At 39.6% G+C, this 16,767-nt stretch overlaps 1 protein-coding gene across 1 annotated transcript; it reads right to left on the reverse strand.

Moving 5' to 3' along the window:
- Window positions 1-232: 232 nt before the first annotated feature.
- rsf1b.1 (remodeling and spacing factor 1b, tandem duplicate 1) lies at window positions 233-16,716 on the reverse strand. Its single transcript, XM_013999615.1, has 16 exons — window positions 16,541-16,716; window positions 14,776-14,867; window positions 13,954-14,046; window positions 13,621-13,826; window positions 13,361-13,491; window positions 10,051-12,299; window positions 9,689-9,970; window positions 8,660-8,764; window positions 8,486-8,565; window positions 7,995-8,049; window positions 7,791-7,909; window positions 5,243-5,310; window positions 4,916-5,129; window positions 4,613-4,836; window positions 4,215-4,394; window positions 233-3,086 (listed from the first exon to the last, which is right to left on the reverse strand). The coding sequence occupies exons 1-16, from the start codon at window positions 16,692-16,694 to the stop codon at window positions 2,533-2,535; spliced, it is 4,806 nt and encodes a 1,601-aa protein (XP_013855069.1). The 5' UTR covers window positions 16,695-16,716; the 3' UTR covers window positions 233-2,532.
- Between the last annotated feature and the right edge of the window lie 51 nt (window positions 16,717-16,767).

The following is a 16,767-nucleotide window of genomic DNA, read 5'->3' on the forward strand; positions in this document are numbered from 1 at the left end:
TGCACTACCTGAAGTCATTGCTGACGTAGCAGCATGTTTTGATGTATAAAATACAGGCTTCTCAAAGATGCAAACTGAAAATCGTGACTTAATTTGCAGTTTTAGGTTGATACTGTAAAAAAGTAAAGCAAGTTTTGATAGGAAGTGCAGTAAACATCTCAACACTGGTTCTTCTGTTCTCTCCAAACATATATTCCACATTTCTGTGCCGAGAAGGAATAAGAGGCAAGAAAAGGCTTAAACCCCAGTTTATTATAACAAATGTACAAGATCCAATCCATAAGAAATAACAGTAAATAAAAGGTATGAAGAAGACAAAACACAGTCTACTAGGATCTATACACAGTGGACAGGGTTTCTTTCCTTCCAAGTTCATCATGAGGTAAAAAGGAAACTTTTAACACTTCAGTCATTGGCACCAAACACAACCAGAACCTCAACTTTCCTCCATTTCTCTTTCTCTGCTGGTTATTTCATAACCAAGAAATACATCCTGATCTCTGCGGAGATCATGAACAGGGCGTCTTTACTCTGACTCAACCCACCAGGACACACAGCTCCATTTCACTCTTTAAAATGGGCTTTACAATATTCTGTCCACCTAAAAGCTAAATATTGTGGAGTTTGTGTGAACTGCAAGCAGCAGGTGTGTCCTGTTTTGGCCGTGGCTCATATCAAAACTAGGGTAAACAGAGTGCTTTATCCTTTCTGTAGACCATGCTGAGAGTAATTTACAAAATATTTTACAAACGGGCTTCTAGTCCCCTCTCAAACCACAGCTCCTGTGACATGCCTTTTCTTGGTCATGCTTTAATCGATGCAGTTTCACTGCAAATGATGAGATATCCTGTGACGTCTACATCACAACCTCCTCTGATGTCACCGTTTAAAAACATGTCAAGTTCTTTTTCAGATTTTGTAAAAAAAAAAAAAAAGTTATGCCAACATGTCCCTACAGAAGAAAAACTAATAAACCCATGCAATCCCAGAGAAATGCCCAATATATTTCCCTCCCATGATTACAAAATGCCTCTAAATATATTACAGCAAAAACTACAGATATACACACAGACTGGTTCCAACAGAGGTCATTGGTTTTGCTTTTAATGTCCGTTCACCTCCTCATAACTGCAACATGAATCTCCTAAACGTCTTAATACACTTAAATTTTCATGATCTTGATGCTGAAAAATTAAAAAGACATGAATAAAGATGAGCAGAAACATTGGGAGGTGTATTTAAAAAGGCATTTTTTTTAGAACTGAGCGTTTCGTTGATCAAAGTCTGCAGGATTTTAAAACTAACAGGATGAAAACAATGTACAAAGAAAATAAGACACTGTAAAGTCTTGCTCAAAGAAGCAAACAAAAGGTTTAGATGTACAAAAAATACATTACAAAAACAAAAATAAATGTTTGGGACAACACTAGACTAAATCTGAGACTTCAGGGACGATGAAAGTTTTCTTTTTGATTTTGTTTCCTTTAAAACAACAGAGTTCATCGGTGGTGCTGTTCAGATAATTAGACATGAATATACCATATATATATATAAAAAAATCCTTGAATGAGTATTCAATATAAAAGTTCTGGGTGTAAAAAATACAGGTTGGTCACTTAATATTCAAACAATAAAGGTTAAATATACTGATGGAACATGGATGGTGGAAAAGTCAGGGTAACGTTTTCATCTACAACACCAGCAGGTTCCCAGCTGGGGTTTGTTAAAAGGTTAGCTTATCAAATATGGGATATAGAACTAAAGATGTGTTAAAAACATCCTACAAATTAAATAAAAAATAAAATCTGTCTGGTTAAACCTTTTTAATTTGGACCTCATTAGGTAACACAGATGTTTTGAATTATCCTTCTAAACTTTATAAAAATTAATTATTTACCAAGTTGCCCAAAGATTTATTTTTCTTCCAAACTCTCTCTTTGTGGGATGAATTCATTAATTGAAGATAGCGACACTCAACAGTTAAAAAAAAGATCACAGTGCAAAAGTTATTCCTTCTAGGACGTCTTAAATGTTGTAAAAGAAGCTGCTAATCGAGAGTCGCTGGGTGTGGACAATAACCAAACCAGCTGAAGCTCCAAGTTTTCTTTCCTTCAACAGATTCTTTGAACTTAGAATTGTGGAATGATGTTTGAAGATTCAACCAGATTCAAAACCAGCTCAGAAATATTAAAGATTTCAGTGTTGAATTTCCACGAGTATGTTAGTGCTTAAGCAAACGATCTCAGATTAAAAGAACAAAAATAAAACACATGGATGAGAAGTGAAGTGGCGACACATTTAAATGAAGGTTTGGCAGTGGAGCTGGACTGTGTGAGGGGATTGTTGCCGGTCAGACAGGAAATGATATGTTGAGTCCCACAGGAACAGCGTCCAGCTGGAGGCTGGGATCYATCCAGAATCAAGCTCCAAAACAAAAAAACAAGAAGTGTTGGCGGAGGGAGGGAATAATAAAGTTAAGCAATATAAAAATACAATACCACAAAAAGGAAACAGTACACAGTTACTTTGTTTTTACAATTGTTCGTTATTGCAGACGTAGTCCACGAGGTCTGTGACTCCTAACAGGTCATCTTCGTCGTCTTCCTGTACCGATATTTCCTGGCCAACCAGACCGTTTGGTGCTACGGCAGGAGCTGGTGTAGAACTGATGGTTTTGGGGGACTCCTGGGTCGGGGTTTGGCCTGGCGCGGCGGGAGCGGGGTCGCTGGCGAAGCCCTCTAGGCTCTTTGCGCTCTGTCCGTTTGTGGGCTGTGACTCAACCTGACCACGGTCCATCGGGTTCGTTCCCTTAGACTCCTCCTCCTCCGCTGGTTTCTTCTCCTTCGGTTTCTCTTCCTCCTCCTCTTCAGAGTCGTCAGAGTCGATGCGGTTCACCCGCTTGCGGATGGGCCGATCCTCCTCCGAGGATGAGTCTGAGTCCGAGTCCGAGTCGTCCTGTTCGGAGGCTCGCCTGCGTTTTAGTGCTAGTCGTCTGCGCCGGTGACGGGATTCTTCATCCGAGGAGTCGGCTCTCCTCTTTTCCCTCCGGTCCCTGGAGTCCTCTTCAGAGTCTCGAGAGAAACTCGCTGGAGATACAAAAACAGGTTATTTTAGCTTTCAGCAGATCTAATGGGTTAGAACTGTTGCAGTCATAACAACACCACAAAAACAAAAAGTTTCAGTTTTTATTAGTGATGAGTCGGCATGCGCCGGTTTCACCGTATACCGTGATATGAAAAAGTCGCAGTTTCAAAATCAATAAAATTAGTCATTTCCTAAGGTTTAAGTTTCCAGAGGTCAACCAGCCCCCCCACATTACCCAAATACTGAAACTTTTATTAAAAGGAGCCATGATTAGTTGTAGCATTAGACTTTATTTAATAAACATATACAGTGTTTTAACTGTAAAATAAAGACTGTAAAAATACTGTAGGATGTTTAGTTTTTATTATTTTTAAACTAAAAATTTAAAAATATATTACACGGACTGAGGAGAACAGTTTAGCTTGTTAGTTTGTTGTTCTAGCGCTGAGCTAATACATATAAGGCAATATAGCATCGGCGCTAAGGCTAAAAGGCTAAGCTGAGGTTCTTCCATGAAGCAGCTCTGTTGTCCTCCATCCAAATTTTCAGTTCCAGGCTGAGTCATTTCTACCTTCTCCTCTATGCCAACGCTCTCTGGTTTCATTTAAAAGAGTCTATCATCAGATATTGTCCAAGATTAACCTTCAGGGTGGATATAGCTCGCTAGCAGCCTCGTATCGAGGACATATCCACGTCATCATTTACCCAGAATGCTTTGCGTGTAAACAAAATGGCTCCGTCAGTGTTAAAATATATTTTTAAAATTTACAAAACCAAGCAGCCTACAGTATTTTTATAGCCTTTATTTTACAGTTAAAATAAATGTTCATCAAATAAAGTCTAATGTTACAACTAATCATGGATCCCTTTAATATTTTAAAAACGATAGCCACACAAACGTTTGACACCAATTTTGTTAGATTTGAAGAAGGTGGTGGGGCCAACGTCACACAGGGTCTGGATGCAGAGGAGAAGCAGCTCTACTCTGAGCTCCGCCTAGCCCGAGTCCCACCATCCTACAGAGGAAACTCATATCTGCTGCTCGACTTCCAGAACCAGAAATCACCCAAAACAACCAACATGGTAACTCTTCAGTTTTGAAACATCTGAGTGATCCGGTTCTGACTCACCGTCACTGTCGGAGCTCTCCTGACGCCGTCTGGGTTTGATTTTGGCCCGGTTGGTTTCTGCCTGAGAGCCTTCAGACTCTGACGTCTCGCAGTAGTTCACCTCCTTCTTGTGGCTCCGCCGAGACCGCCGCCGACTCATGTCCAGATCACTGTCGCTGTAATCGCTCGAGCCTTCAGTCACTAAAAAACAAACAAAAAGTTTAAGTTCTTTCATATACAGGTCAATATTTGTCTCAGAAACCAAGGTGTTACAGTAAGAGTTCAAAATAAATTAAATGAATGCAAAAATCTGAGTTTTTCTTTCGCCCTGCCTAAGATATTGATGTGACCTGAATTTTTTGTCTCATCTTTTTAACATCCCTCCCCACCGTATTTCTCATATATATCATAATAATTACCTATGTCATCCTCTTCCACGTCGTCATCCGTCTCCTCCTCCTCATCAGAGTACCACCTGGGTCTCCGCCTCTTCCTGGAGCTCTGCCTACGTTTCTGCGGCCTCCTGTTCCTCCAGGAAGAGCGATGCCTGCCGCTGTTGTTGCTGCCAAAGTCGCTGTCGTTGGAGTTCTGCTCCGTTTCTTGTTCCGACTCGTTGTCCGACGCGACGAACTCCTCCTCCGAGCTGAAGCCGAACAAAAACATAAATGGGTTCAGTACGGTCAGAGGTCAGACGGGGGTCGGAGTTGAAACGCCCCCGCTACCTTTCGCTGAGGCGAAACTCCTCCTCGCTCTCCTCCTCGTCCACGGTGCTGTCGCTGTCCAGGTCGTTGAGCCGCCGCCGCTTCTTCCTGCGCTGCCCGGCGCTGGGTCGGGGCGGCCGGCCGTTCTCTTTCCCCTCCTCTGATTGGAGGATGGTGGATATGTCCTTACCTCTGTGACCTGTGATGTTGGCCATGTCTTTACCTCGGCCAGCTCCTGCAACAGACAGAACAAAAACCAAATCATTATATCAAAATAATCTAATTTCCTTACTTTTTTGTGTTGATTTTAGTTTGTCTTAAACAAGAAAGATACTTTAATAATTATACCTCCTCCTTCTGCTTCTTTGATGTCCTCCTCGATGGCCTCCTCGATTGCCTCGTCGAATTCATCAAATCTGCAAAATGAGTGCAAAGAAGAAAGAACGAGTCAGAAATCCCTCCTCATACACATCACATTACGTTTACGCAGCATTTATAATTTCATATAAGAGAACTGAAGGTCAACAGTTGCAGATAAAAAAGTGTCTAAAACTAAATAAAATAGAACATTTCAAATGTGGCAGGTAATTCTCTGGTAACTTGGAAACCAAATTAATAAGAACTTGTATTCAGTTCAAGACTTATTATTTCCTCTCAAAGCAAACAAACTATAATTTTGCTTTTACAAATTAATTTCTCTCAACGTGGTTCCCATTTTCTTTAATAAAGTAGGTAATTAGCTTTAGTATTTATTTATGTAAAAAATAGGGATGTCCCGATACCACTTTTTCACTTCCGATATGATACCGATTTACAACTTTGAGAATTGTCCGATACCGATATTGACCGATACCTATATTGACCCGTTACCATAACAGTACAAGTCACACACTTTTACCTATTTTGTAATGTAAAATCTTAGAAAAATCTTGATCAAGTCAAACAGTGAAAAAGAGTAGGTATGAGAAAAACTGACCCATTTATTTTTAACCAATGGNGTCAAACAGTGAAAAAGAGTAGGTATGAGAAAAACTGACCCATTTATTTTTAACCAATGGATCACATACATTTTAAACTGAAGAACATTATACAATTTAATAAAATTAATTAGAAGACACTGAAAAATAAAACATAAAAACAAAATGTACTTTTAAAGTATTAAATAACAATTCAAAATCACTTCTGTTATTGTTTTACTACCTGTCAGCCTGGTGCTGCTTTATGGTGGAAAAAACTGAAGGTGGGAACAAAACAAAAGCCCACATTATTGTCTGTTCAAAGTTAAGAGTCCACAGCTTCAATTTTACTGACTGTAACTAAAACAACGTGATCATTGCACTTAATCTTCACTCAAACAAGTGTGTAAACAGATTAAACATCACTCTAATAACAAGAGCAAAAAATTAATAGTAAGAATTAGTCAGTTATTTAAATTAATAGCTACCTTTCTTACTGCTGGATTTCCACTTTCTACAGTCTGAGCATCATGTGGAGATCAGCCTCTCGCTCCTGCAGGGAGCAGTTTTTATCACTGCTCTCGTCATGTCGCGCTTATATTTCAAAACAAAAGCTGCGCTCTCCTTTTTTCTGTCCATCAAGAGCTAATCCACGGGATGTCAAAACTGTAAGCGTGCTGTCCTCGCTTCTGCCAGCTTAGAACCACCGACCGGACCAGAGAGGAGGTTCCGAAACAGAGCGGCTGTGTGCGGTCACTGGACCGAGGCTGAACGAACCGAGCCGAACCGCAAAGCTGCTGCCAGGGTGGAGAGTAGTTGTCACTCCGGTTTAAAACGTTCACGGTTCTGTTCCCCCTCGGAAAACTTGTACATGACAACTTTGCACTTGGCTTCAACTCTGTTTCTGATGAAAATAGAAGGTTCTGCTGACATTCTTGCTAACTTGTTAGCGCTGCACGTTGTTGTGATCACGTGAGCGCTACATACTGGATCCAAGCTCTGCTGGATAGAAACACTGGAGTGGAGGCAGTGGACTGCTGGATTGAACTGTTTATAATGGAGCGTTTATATCGGACATTTTTTATGCAGGCTGATAAAATCCGATACTCATTTTTTGGCTGCTTTCGGACCAATATCCGATATCAATATCAGATCGGGACACCCCTAGTAAAAAAGACAAATGATCAAATCTCTAAAAACAGTGGCCACCACACAATTTTTGTATAAATATACTGTATGTTAGGGGTGCAAAGTTACAGAAAATTCACGATTCAATTTGGTTCAATACTTTGGTCTCACGGTTTGATTTTTTTTTTTTGACACAAAAAAGAGAAATGTCCATGCCCTTCTTAACTTGCAATTTATTTTACTATTTATGAACATTGGTTTAACCTCAAAAGCTTGGTTTTTAAATTAAATGTAGCTGAAACTGCAGGTTTCTCAGTGGATCTGTGCTCCACAATGCAGCCTAGGTGGAGTAGTTGAACACAGATCCACTGATCCTTCAACACAGAGCATCTTCAGAAGACAAGCAGATAAAATACATTTTAAAAATCTGTATTGTTCCATACACAGTGTGTATTGAACCTAAAGTTCTGTGTTGAATGATTCAATACAGATACATGTGTTGTTGCATCCCCAAATATACGTATATGCATATACCAGTATATATATATTTTTTCTTTGTTAGTTCCTGTTTACACAGGAAGAGTTATATTATTAATTTTTCCTTCTTTCTATAAAGTCAGAAATAAATAAAGCAATCAATGAATCAAAATAAAAGTAAACATAAATAGGCTGAACTTCTTCCTTTAACAGAAACACTAAAGCCTTGATTTGAACAGATGTTTTTGTTTTAGTTTGAGGACATAAAAGCGTTGCTACAAAGGCAGCAGATTTATTTTCTAAATAAATCCATGCAGTCATCATTCGGCTCTCACCTGTAGCTGATGGTCTTCTTCGCCCTCGTCGACCTTCGACCCCAGCTCTTACTGCGCTTTGCTTCTTTCTTCTCTTTGATGATGATCTCAGGCTTTTCCTCCTCTTCCTCCACCTCCACCTGTCGGAGGAGTTGAGGATGTCTTATTTCACAAACATCAGCGGGAGAATTGGTTTGTGTCCGTGCATCTACAGCGTGTACTTACTGACGGCGTGATGATGTTCTCCACGCTGATTCCTACATAAATCAGACGTTCTTTCCTGCAGGAGAAACGCAACAAGAAAAACACACATTAGCTTGATTAAGAAACGGTGTCTTTGCACTTTTTATAGTCAAAATTATGGAGCAACAGAGCTGACAAAATTAAAAATAAAGTCAGAAATATGGTTTATTTGTATTTTAAATTTATTTAACTTTGTTTTACCACAAAAGAAATTTAAAATGTACAGAAATAATTAGATATAAGCACAGGTTACCGTATAAAAAATAATTATAAAAACCTCCCAAATTATAACCTATACTATTTTTCTCTAAGTTTTAAGCAAAGTTTTAGTGGAGAAAAAAAAACTTTTCTAACCCTTTTGGTTCTTCAGTGGTCATAAACTTTGTCTTTAAGTTAGTACTCTAAAACATAAATGGACCACTGGAACAACAAAGTGTTTTATTTAATTAAAACTAACGCAGGAACTTTCTCACCGTCTCTCAGCCCGTTCTTTCTTTTTCAAGGCAGCGTCGAGGTTTTGGAGCTGCTCCTCCAGTTTGTCGCAGAGTTGTTTCTGCAAATTACATTAAAAAAAACGTTTTAACATTTTGTTCACATTTCGTTTCCTTTCCTGTCGTGGTGTTTTAACCCCTCGGACGGATACGTACATGCTGACAGGGCGGGCAGAACCATTCTCCGTCGGGAATGATCATGAGAGGAGGTCTGAGACAAGCTGTGTGGTAACCGCTGTCACACGAGTCGCACAGTAAGATCTGAAAAACAAACCGGTGGTCAGCGGTGGGCACGGTTCTGCTAACCTGCTAATAAAAGAACTAGCTTCTCATTTAACAGATTAGCCTTTCTGCTATTAGCTTCCACTAAATTAGGTTCCACTAACTTTAAGTGAACTAAAGATTTCACAACTTCTATTTTTATGCCTTTTATCCTGATATAAATAAAAACTATCCCTTCATACAAGTAGTGCTGGGCGTGTCAGGCGACGTATGTTTAGCATGTAGCATCTTTAGCAGCTAAACTTCAAACTAAGGCTGTCAAAAAGAAATAAAATAACATTTAACAATATTTAAATAAATAGAAAAACTGACTACATATAAAATATGGGTAGGGAAAATATTTGACTGATTTCTAACAGGATTTGTAAAAAAATACAGGCTCAATCAAAGAAATGCATTTATTTTGAAAGGGCTGAACTCGAAGTATCACAATCCTTGTTTGGATTGGCCAATTTGCCACAAATGATCACCTTCAAATTAAACCAACAGAAAACTAACAACATGTTTGCTAATCAACTTAACAGTTAGCATTAGCTTTCTCTAGATTTTCCAACTGTTTAATGGTTTAGCATTAGCAGAGCTAAAGTTCTGGTTTAGCATATTCGTGAAGCTAACTTTCTGATTGGCTGTGCCCACCACTGCTGATGGCACGAGTGTTTTGCACAAATACCCGTTATTTTGCAAAGACTAATTAGTGCAGAGTTGCTATAATTCATAAAACCACACAAGTGTAGGATATATCAAGAGGAAATGAATCATAAACGTTCTTTATTGTGCTTCTAATTTCATCGTTTGCTTAATGTTAGCCTCAGTGGTGTGTTAGTTTCAGTCTGGTGCAAATGTAAATTACTTAAATGCACAAATATTAGTACAAACATTAAGGAAGGATCTGATGGTACCCACCAGCTCCGGGTGATTTGGAAGACCACAGTGTTTGCAGGGGTCGTCGTTTGGAGGTAGATCATCATCCGAGGACGTGGATGAGTCCGAGCTTCGTCTTTCTCTCCTCCGGTTTCGTCTCTTTCTGCTTCGCTCGACCTTGTAGTCCTCGTCGCTGTCGTCCTCTTCCTCGCTCTCCTCCTCCTCGGTGGACGACTCGTCGCTGTTCTCGTCCTCGTCTTCGGAGTTCTTCCTTTTCCGGCGCGTTCGCGTGTTGGACCAGCAAGTCCTCCGCCTCTTTCTTCCCTGAACGCAAACATGGCTGCGTGTTTTCGTTACCGGGTTAAACAGCGATGGATAAAAACGTTAGGATGTTTCAGTCTTACCTTGGGTTTGGGCTGACTCTCCGGATCAGCTTTTTTCTCTTTGGGTTTCCTTTGAACAGTCTTGAAGTCAGTCTCTTCCTCCTCCTCTTCCTCTTCCTCCTCCCCTTCCTCTTTCACCTTCTCGTCTTTGTCGTTTTCCTGTTTCTGAGGCGTCTTCTCCACCTTTCTGTCCTGAATCTCCACCACCTTCTGGGTGGGTTTAGAGATCCTGGGAGATCTTCGCAGACACATCCCGGTGTTCGTGTCCGACTCCGAGTCTCCCTGACGCTCCTCCCTCTGAAGCTGGGCTTTCCTTCGATGCGCCAGAGGCCTGTTTCTTCTCCGACCCTTGCCGCCGTTCTCAGCCTTTCTTGTTTTGGTTTTGCTGTCCTTGTCTGTGGAGGCGTCGGTGGATTCTTCTCTGCTTGGCTGCTTGTTGGTTACCTCTACAGGTTCAGTATCAGGGTCTTTGCTCGTCTTTCGGGGCTCAGATTCCTTGTCTGTTGAAGTTTTATTTTGAGCTTTTTCCTCCTCCTTCGCGTCACATTTTAAGACCTCATCTGTTGAAAAACCATCTTTTTCTTTGTTTGAAAGTTTATTGTCCTTAACAGTATCCTTCATACTTTCTGAAGACGGACTCTCTGTCCTGGTGATCTCCGAGTCTTTCTCAGGCTCTTTCTCCTCCTCGTCTTGTTTTTGAGACGTTCCATCCCTTTCTTCACCAGTCTTTGATGGTTTCTCTCTCTGTTCGCTGCCGTCGTCTGTCGCTTTGCTAACGACAGACTCAACCTCTGTTTTTGTTTCCTCGTGTGGTTTTGTCGGATCAGATTTAACGTCCGGCGTCTCTTCTGTGATCCGTCCGGTCTCGGCGTCACTTCTCGCGGTCATGTTGCGAGTCGTGTTACCGTCGCATTTGGCGATTTTCTTCGCGTCTTCTGGATTTTCTGTCTTTTTCTCACACAGCTGATCGGGAATCGTTTCTTCGACGTTGTCACCCTTCTCTGAAGGTTTACATGATTCTGATTCTTCTACGAGAGCAGGAGTCTCCACGCTCTCCTTTGTGTCGACCGTTTCTTCTGATTTCTCGTCTGATATTTTTGTGAYACCCGTTGATTCGGATTCTACGGGTTTCTCTGGAGGATCTTTGTCTGCAGACCGGGTCTCAGTTCTAACGGACTCTGATTTCTCTTCCAGTGCAGACGGATCTGATTTGTCAGCGTTACTTTCAGATGCAACAGTTTCAGTTGATCCCTCAGTCCGGTTAGATTCGTGTGTGTCAGAGTTTCCCGCTGACTCAGCTTCTTTGGATTTGATTTCATGATTTGACTTTGAGTTGTCCAACTTGTCGCCTTCTTTTAAAAAGTTTGACTTGTTCTCTGTAGACGAGACTTCGTCTGCTGATTTGGAGTCTTTCATTTTCTCAAGATTTTCCTGATTAGACGGCATCTCTACTCCATTATTTAAGTCCTTACACACAGCTATCGTATCTTTTGATGGTTGTGATTTTTTGTGAGCGTCTCTCTTTTCCGTTTCTGTCTCGTCTAACACATTTTCTGCTGTTTTTGAGTCACTTTGCTGTAATTTGGCTTCCTTTATAATCTCTACCCGATACGCCTCATCCTTGTCTTGCAGTCCATCTTTGTCCGCGGCTGGGAGAGCGTTCACTGTGGATTTATCCGTCTGCTCTTTGTCAGCAGCAGATTCTTTCAGCGGCTCTCGCTCTGAGGGAGGCTGAACTTCACCATTAACTTGATCGTTTACTCTCTGGATTTTCTGTGATTGTTCGGGAGTTGTTTCGATCTCAGAAGCCTCCTTCGGGATAGGAAGTGATGGAATTTGTGGAGTTATGGACCTGTTTTTTTCAAAGTCCTCGCTAAACTTCTTCCCTCGTTTTTTCAAGGGGACTTTGGCCTGCTGGTCGTTTTTCATGGCCTGTTGGATCTCCTCTGAACGGTTCTTTGCGGCCTCTTCTCCCTTTTCGGCCTTGATGGAAACGCTCGTCTCGTGGGACGAAGCCAGGTCGCTGAGTGCCGGTTTGATGTACGCCATCTCCGCTGGCTCCTTTTTGATGTTCTGAGCTTTGGCGCCGACGTTTTCCGAGTCAAGTTCCGCCTCAGGTTTGCCTTCAACGACGCCGTTCAGCGACACTTTGGTGTCGGGGCTTTCTGACTTCAGTTTGTCCTTTTGAGTTGCTTCGTCTTTTTCTGGACAAACAGCCTCGCCCGAGTCCTTCCCTTCATCAGACGTGTCCTCTGCCTTTTTGACGTCCTCTAGAAGTAACGACAAATGTAAAGACTCAAGTTTAGATTCTTGTTGATTCAGAACAAAACAGTTTCATAAATAAAAATTAAGCCCCAAGGGGTTTTCTTGAAGTTTTTTCTCAAAATGCCATGCTGAAATATAATTGAGTGTATCTCAGCATTTACAAACTCTACTTAAATAATCTTGGTATCAAAATAAAGCAACACTTGGGAGATTTCATCAGAAGTCTAAGTATTAAAACACTTGCTGTGGTTTTACAGATATTGGGGATGGAACATAATATATATATATATTTTTCACTCTCACCTGAATAATTTTTGCATTAGACAGTATATAACCTATTTAAAACCATAATCAATCAGGCTAAAAACTCTTGGAAACCATAAATCCACTTGTGGACATTACCTGTGCAAAGATTCATGCTGCTAAAATTAACTGGAGCAAAGTTACAGAGGTTTTAGTAAAGAAATAATTTTGCATTTTGTCATTCTACACAGGATGGACCATGATGGTACCATTAATAAATATTAAGAAATCTGAAGTTTTTACTTCCAAAAGTTATTTATTTTTTCTTACCTGCCTGAAAAGATTTGTTATTGAATGTTTGTTCTTTTTAAAAATTATCCAAACATTTATTTGTCACCATATATATTATATAAAATAATGAGAAATTATATTTGACTTTAGTTGGATCATATTTACTCAAAATCAAGTAAAAAAAAAACCCTTTCAATAGACTTTACATATTTAGGTATCTACTTTGACTTGCTTAAAAAAATAATGTCAGAAATTTTTACTTTACAGATTTGCAATGATGGCATTTTGTACAGTTTGTTTACTTTCTGATTTGAACTGTGTTTGGTGAATGTACAAATAGTTTCCATGAGCTTTTAGCCAAGATTCTTAGCTTTCTATTGATACCAAACATGTCCAGGTTCAACTCACAGATTTTAAGTTAAAAGTAGTTAAAAGAAATAGAAAATGGAAAAAGCTGTTTTACCCCCGGTCAATGGGGCATGTGGCTCAAGAGGTTAAAGAAAACGACATGTTTTGTTTTTCTGACATCTACCTTTACTTTCTGTTTTTTCTCCATCTTCTTCAGCTTTAAGTTTGTTTTTCTGCTCCTCGTCTCTTTTCAGCAGCTCGGGATCAATGTGTGTCTTCAGCAAGGCAACGACTTCAGCCAAATCATTTCTATTTCTAAAGACAGAAAAGAGATTTTAAATGTATTTTCTGAATTTAACCCAATCAAACAAACTAAATATGAATGATTTCTCTGCGAAGGGTAAGATTCGGGATGTTTAAAGTGTAATTATTGTCTCTGCTGACCTGACGATGCACTTCCACGACGCCCCGTCCAGGTCGTCCTGCTCCTCCACGTAAACCCTCACGTTGTCGTCTTGGTCCAGCTGGAACCAGTACATCTGCCCGTCCTTGTCCCGGCCAATTGGCTGAAGGCGCATTTTATCGGGGTCCTCGTCATTGATGGCGGTTTTGAACTTCACGTTGTCATCAAACTGACACTCACACAAATACTGAAGAAAGAGCAGGACAGTTCTTATTTATGACGTACTCACAACAAGTCTTTGTTTTGAACTTTAGTTTAAAACTTCAAGGGCAGAATTAAACACAGCATCATCATCATCATCATTGTGTTCTCACTTTAAGTATCCCCGTCTTGCACTCCATGGTCAGCTCTTTGTATCCCTTCTCCTCGAGCTCCCACGCCCAGGTTGTGTTGACCTCCTGACATATCTGCAACAAAAACCAGAGCGTTAAACAAAGACACAGAGTTAATAAAGTCTGTGGAAAGTACAACAAACACAAGTTCACCATGTTGTCTCTTAAAGAAGCAGCATTAAACAAAGATTCATCCTTCAACCACCCTAATATTTGGTGAAGCTTTTTCAGCAGCACATTTACATAATAAGTTGTCTTGTATAATTATATATAATGTATAATGATAACTGTGTCCACATCGGTACAGAACACATGTAAATGCATCTTTGTATGAGTTTGTTTTTTGTCTTCTTGTCCATTTCAACACAGCATAATATAATTTATAAATAACTCCTAAATAAAAGTTGGTTATGCTATGATAGTGAAGTCATTAAGAGACAAGTTTGCTCATGTTTAAAGGGATGCTCTGTCTAATAGTTATTAATTGTGGAATCAGTCCTAGAATGCAGAGGAAAATTAAATTCAGGCTAATGTTTCATAGCAAATAATAATAATAATTATAATAATAATAAAAACATTCAGCAGACTAAAGACATTTATATTTGTGTAGTAACACTGAAACAATTGCAAAAGTGCAAAGGTTTATTATTATCCATTTTAGTACATTTTAATACATTTTCTAACTAAAATGTACTGTGTACTTTGCTACACAGTTTTTCTTTTATTTATTTAAAAATACCAAATTAAAACCCACTGTAAGCAGAGAGACCAATGATTTTGACCGATATTCAAAACCAGACTTACCTTGGCCAGGTACTTCTCCCATCTGTCTGCAGTCACCGACTTGCCAATCTTCCTCAGCAGCTTGACGTGAAGATCAACCAGCAGCTTTGGAACTGAGGAGACAAAAAAGTCAAATGATTAACCTTTTTACACCAATACTATGTACTACTACTACTACTACTACTACTACTACTACTACTACTACTACTACTAATAATAATAATAATAATAATAATAATAAACTCACGGTAATTTGTAATACACTTGTCATTAACGAAAATCTTAAAGTACTACAAAACATACAGTAAGTCTTCAAACTTGTAAAAGCAAAAAAACAACAGTAAAATTACAAACTAAAACAGAGCTGGGAAAAGGCTCGTTTTTAAGCCCAGTTAAAAATCTAAAAACAACGATGCCTTCAAACGGTGCTGCAAAAACACAAGCTGTTTTTAACAAAGCCATAACTTCTTTCCCACTTGAAGAAGCAACACAATTACTTTTACTCCTTGGTAACAATTAGTGCGCAAAAAGACAAAACCAATAACACAAATAAAAATGCAGTTGTACATATTTATGTGCGCGCCACTGAATCGAAACAAATATTTTGCTACTCTGACAATCAAATAAAAAAATACAGCTGACGTTAAAGTAAAATTTTTACACAAGTGATTGGTAAAGTAAAGAGAAAGTGAATAAAAACAATCTGAATGATAATTATACTAAAGTAAAAAAGTTTTACATTAAATCAAGCCATACAAAACTGGCAGAAATGGATTTGAGGATAAGTAGACAATTTCAGGTTTTATACATTTCTGAAAATGTTCACAGGACATGTTGCTACAAAAAACACAACTTTTATTTAACATTATGCTAAAATGAACCCTCCTAAAACAAACTGGAATATTACTTAAAATGAAATTACAACAAAAGGAGATGTTTTTCCTCCTTTTATTAAACAAAAAAAATGATCAAATGTGTAACCGTGATGCCTCTTGAATGCACGAGGTGACGCCACATGTATATTAGAATCAAAAATTAAAACCCAATCAGGAGCGCCACAAACCGGAAGCGTAAAGAAGCGTCAATTTGCTGCAATAAGCAGCGGAAGTTCCAGTGTTTTATATATCTATGAAAACGTAAACTGGACTTGAAGCGAATACGTAGAAGCTGTAAAAGTTAAATTGACATAAACATGCATTATTAGTAATATGAACACCGACATTTATGTTAAACGTAGTCATAAATCGATATCAACTTTTATTATGAAGGTTCCGACCGGATATTGTCACTGCTGCAGCTCAACTCTGCAGAAGCTCGGCTGGCAAATTATTTTAACTGTTAATAAAGTACATACTTTTCATCCCGATTCACAGCCTGACGTGTTGAGCCACAGTTTAATAAAATCACAGTTTGCTATGTGAACTACTGCGACGTTTAAACGGAGTTTTCACCGTTCATTTGTCTCTATGTTGTCAGAGAAGCAGCAGCGGCAGCAGATAAAGGCTGGAAAAAATAAGCTCAATTCAAAAGCTAAAAAGTGACAGAAAACATCGACTAATTCGGCAGGTCTGGATTGCAATAAACGTTAAAATGCGTGTAGAAGCATTTTCCTCTTCGAACCGTGGATCTGGATGGCGGATAACTTGTGTTTAAGTAAACACGGAGGTTTAAAAAAAACACACAATAACACCGCGAAGCTAACATTAGCTCATAGCTCCATTATCATTAATGCAACGCTGAAGCCTCTCCTCGTCCTCGCCACCAGCTGCGAGGTTTCGTGCCTCACCTGATGATGTGTCCTGCAGGTATCTCTCCAGCTGAGGGAAAGTGAGCTCCGGTAAGTCCAGCAAGCCTCCGTACCGCTCCAGAAACGAGCAAATCACGGCGTAATTTGGACACAAACCCGGGGAAGAACTCGCTGTTGCCGCCGAAGCAGCCATTTTTTCCCTCAGACCAGCGTCAAGCGCGCGTGAATTAAAAGCACCATTTCCGGTATCAACAAAATAAAGCAGT

The sequence above is a fragment of the Austrofundulus limnaeus genome, unplaced genomic scaffold (assembly GCF_001266775.1).
Source record: "Austrofundulus limnaeus strain Quisiro unplaced genomic scaffold, Austrofundulus_limnaeus-1.0 Scaffold2372, whole genome shotgun sequence".
NCBI lineage: Eukaryota > Metazoa > Chordata > Actinopteri > Cyprinodontiformes > Rivulidae > Austrofundulus > Austrofundulus limnaeus.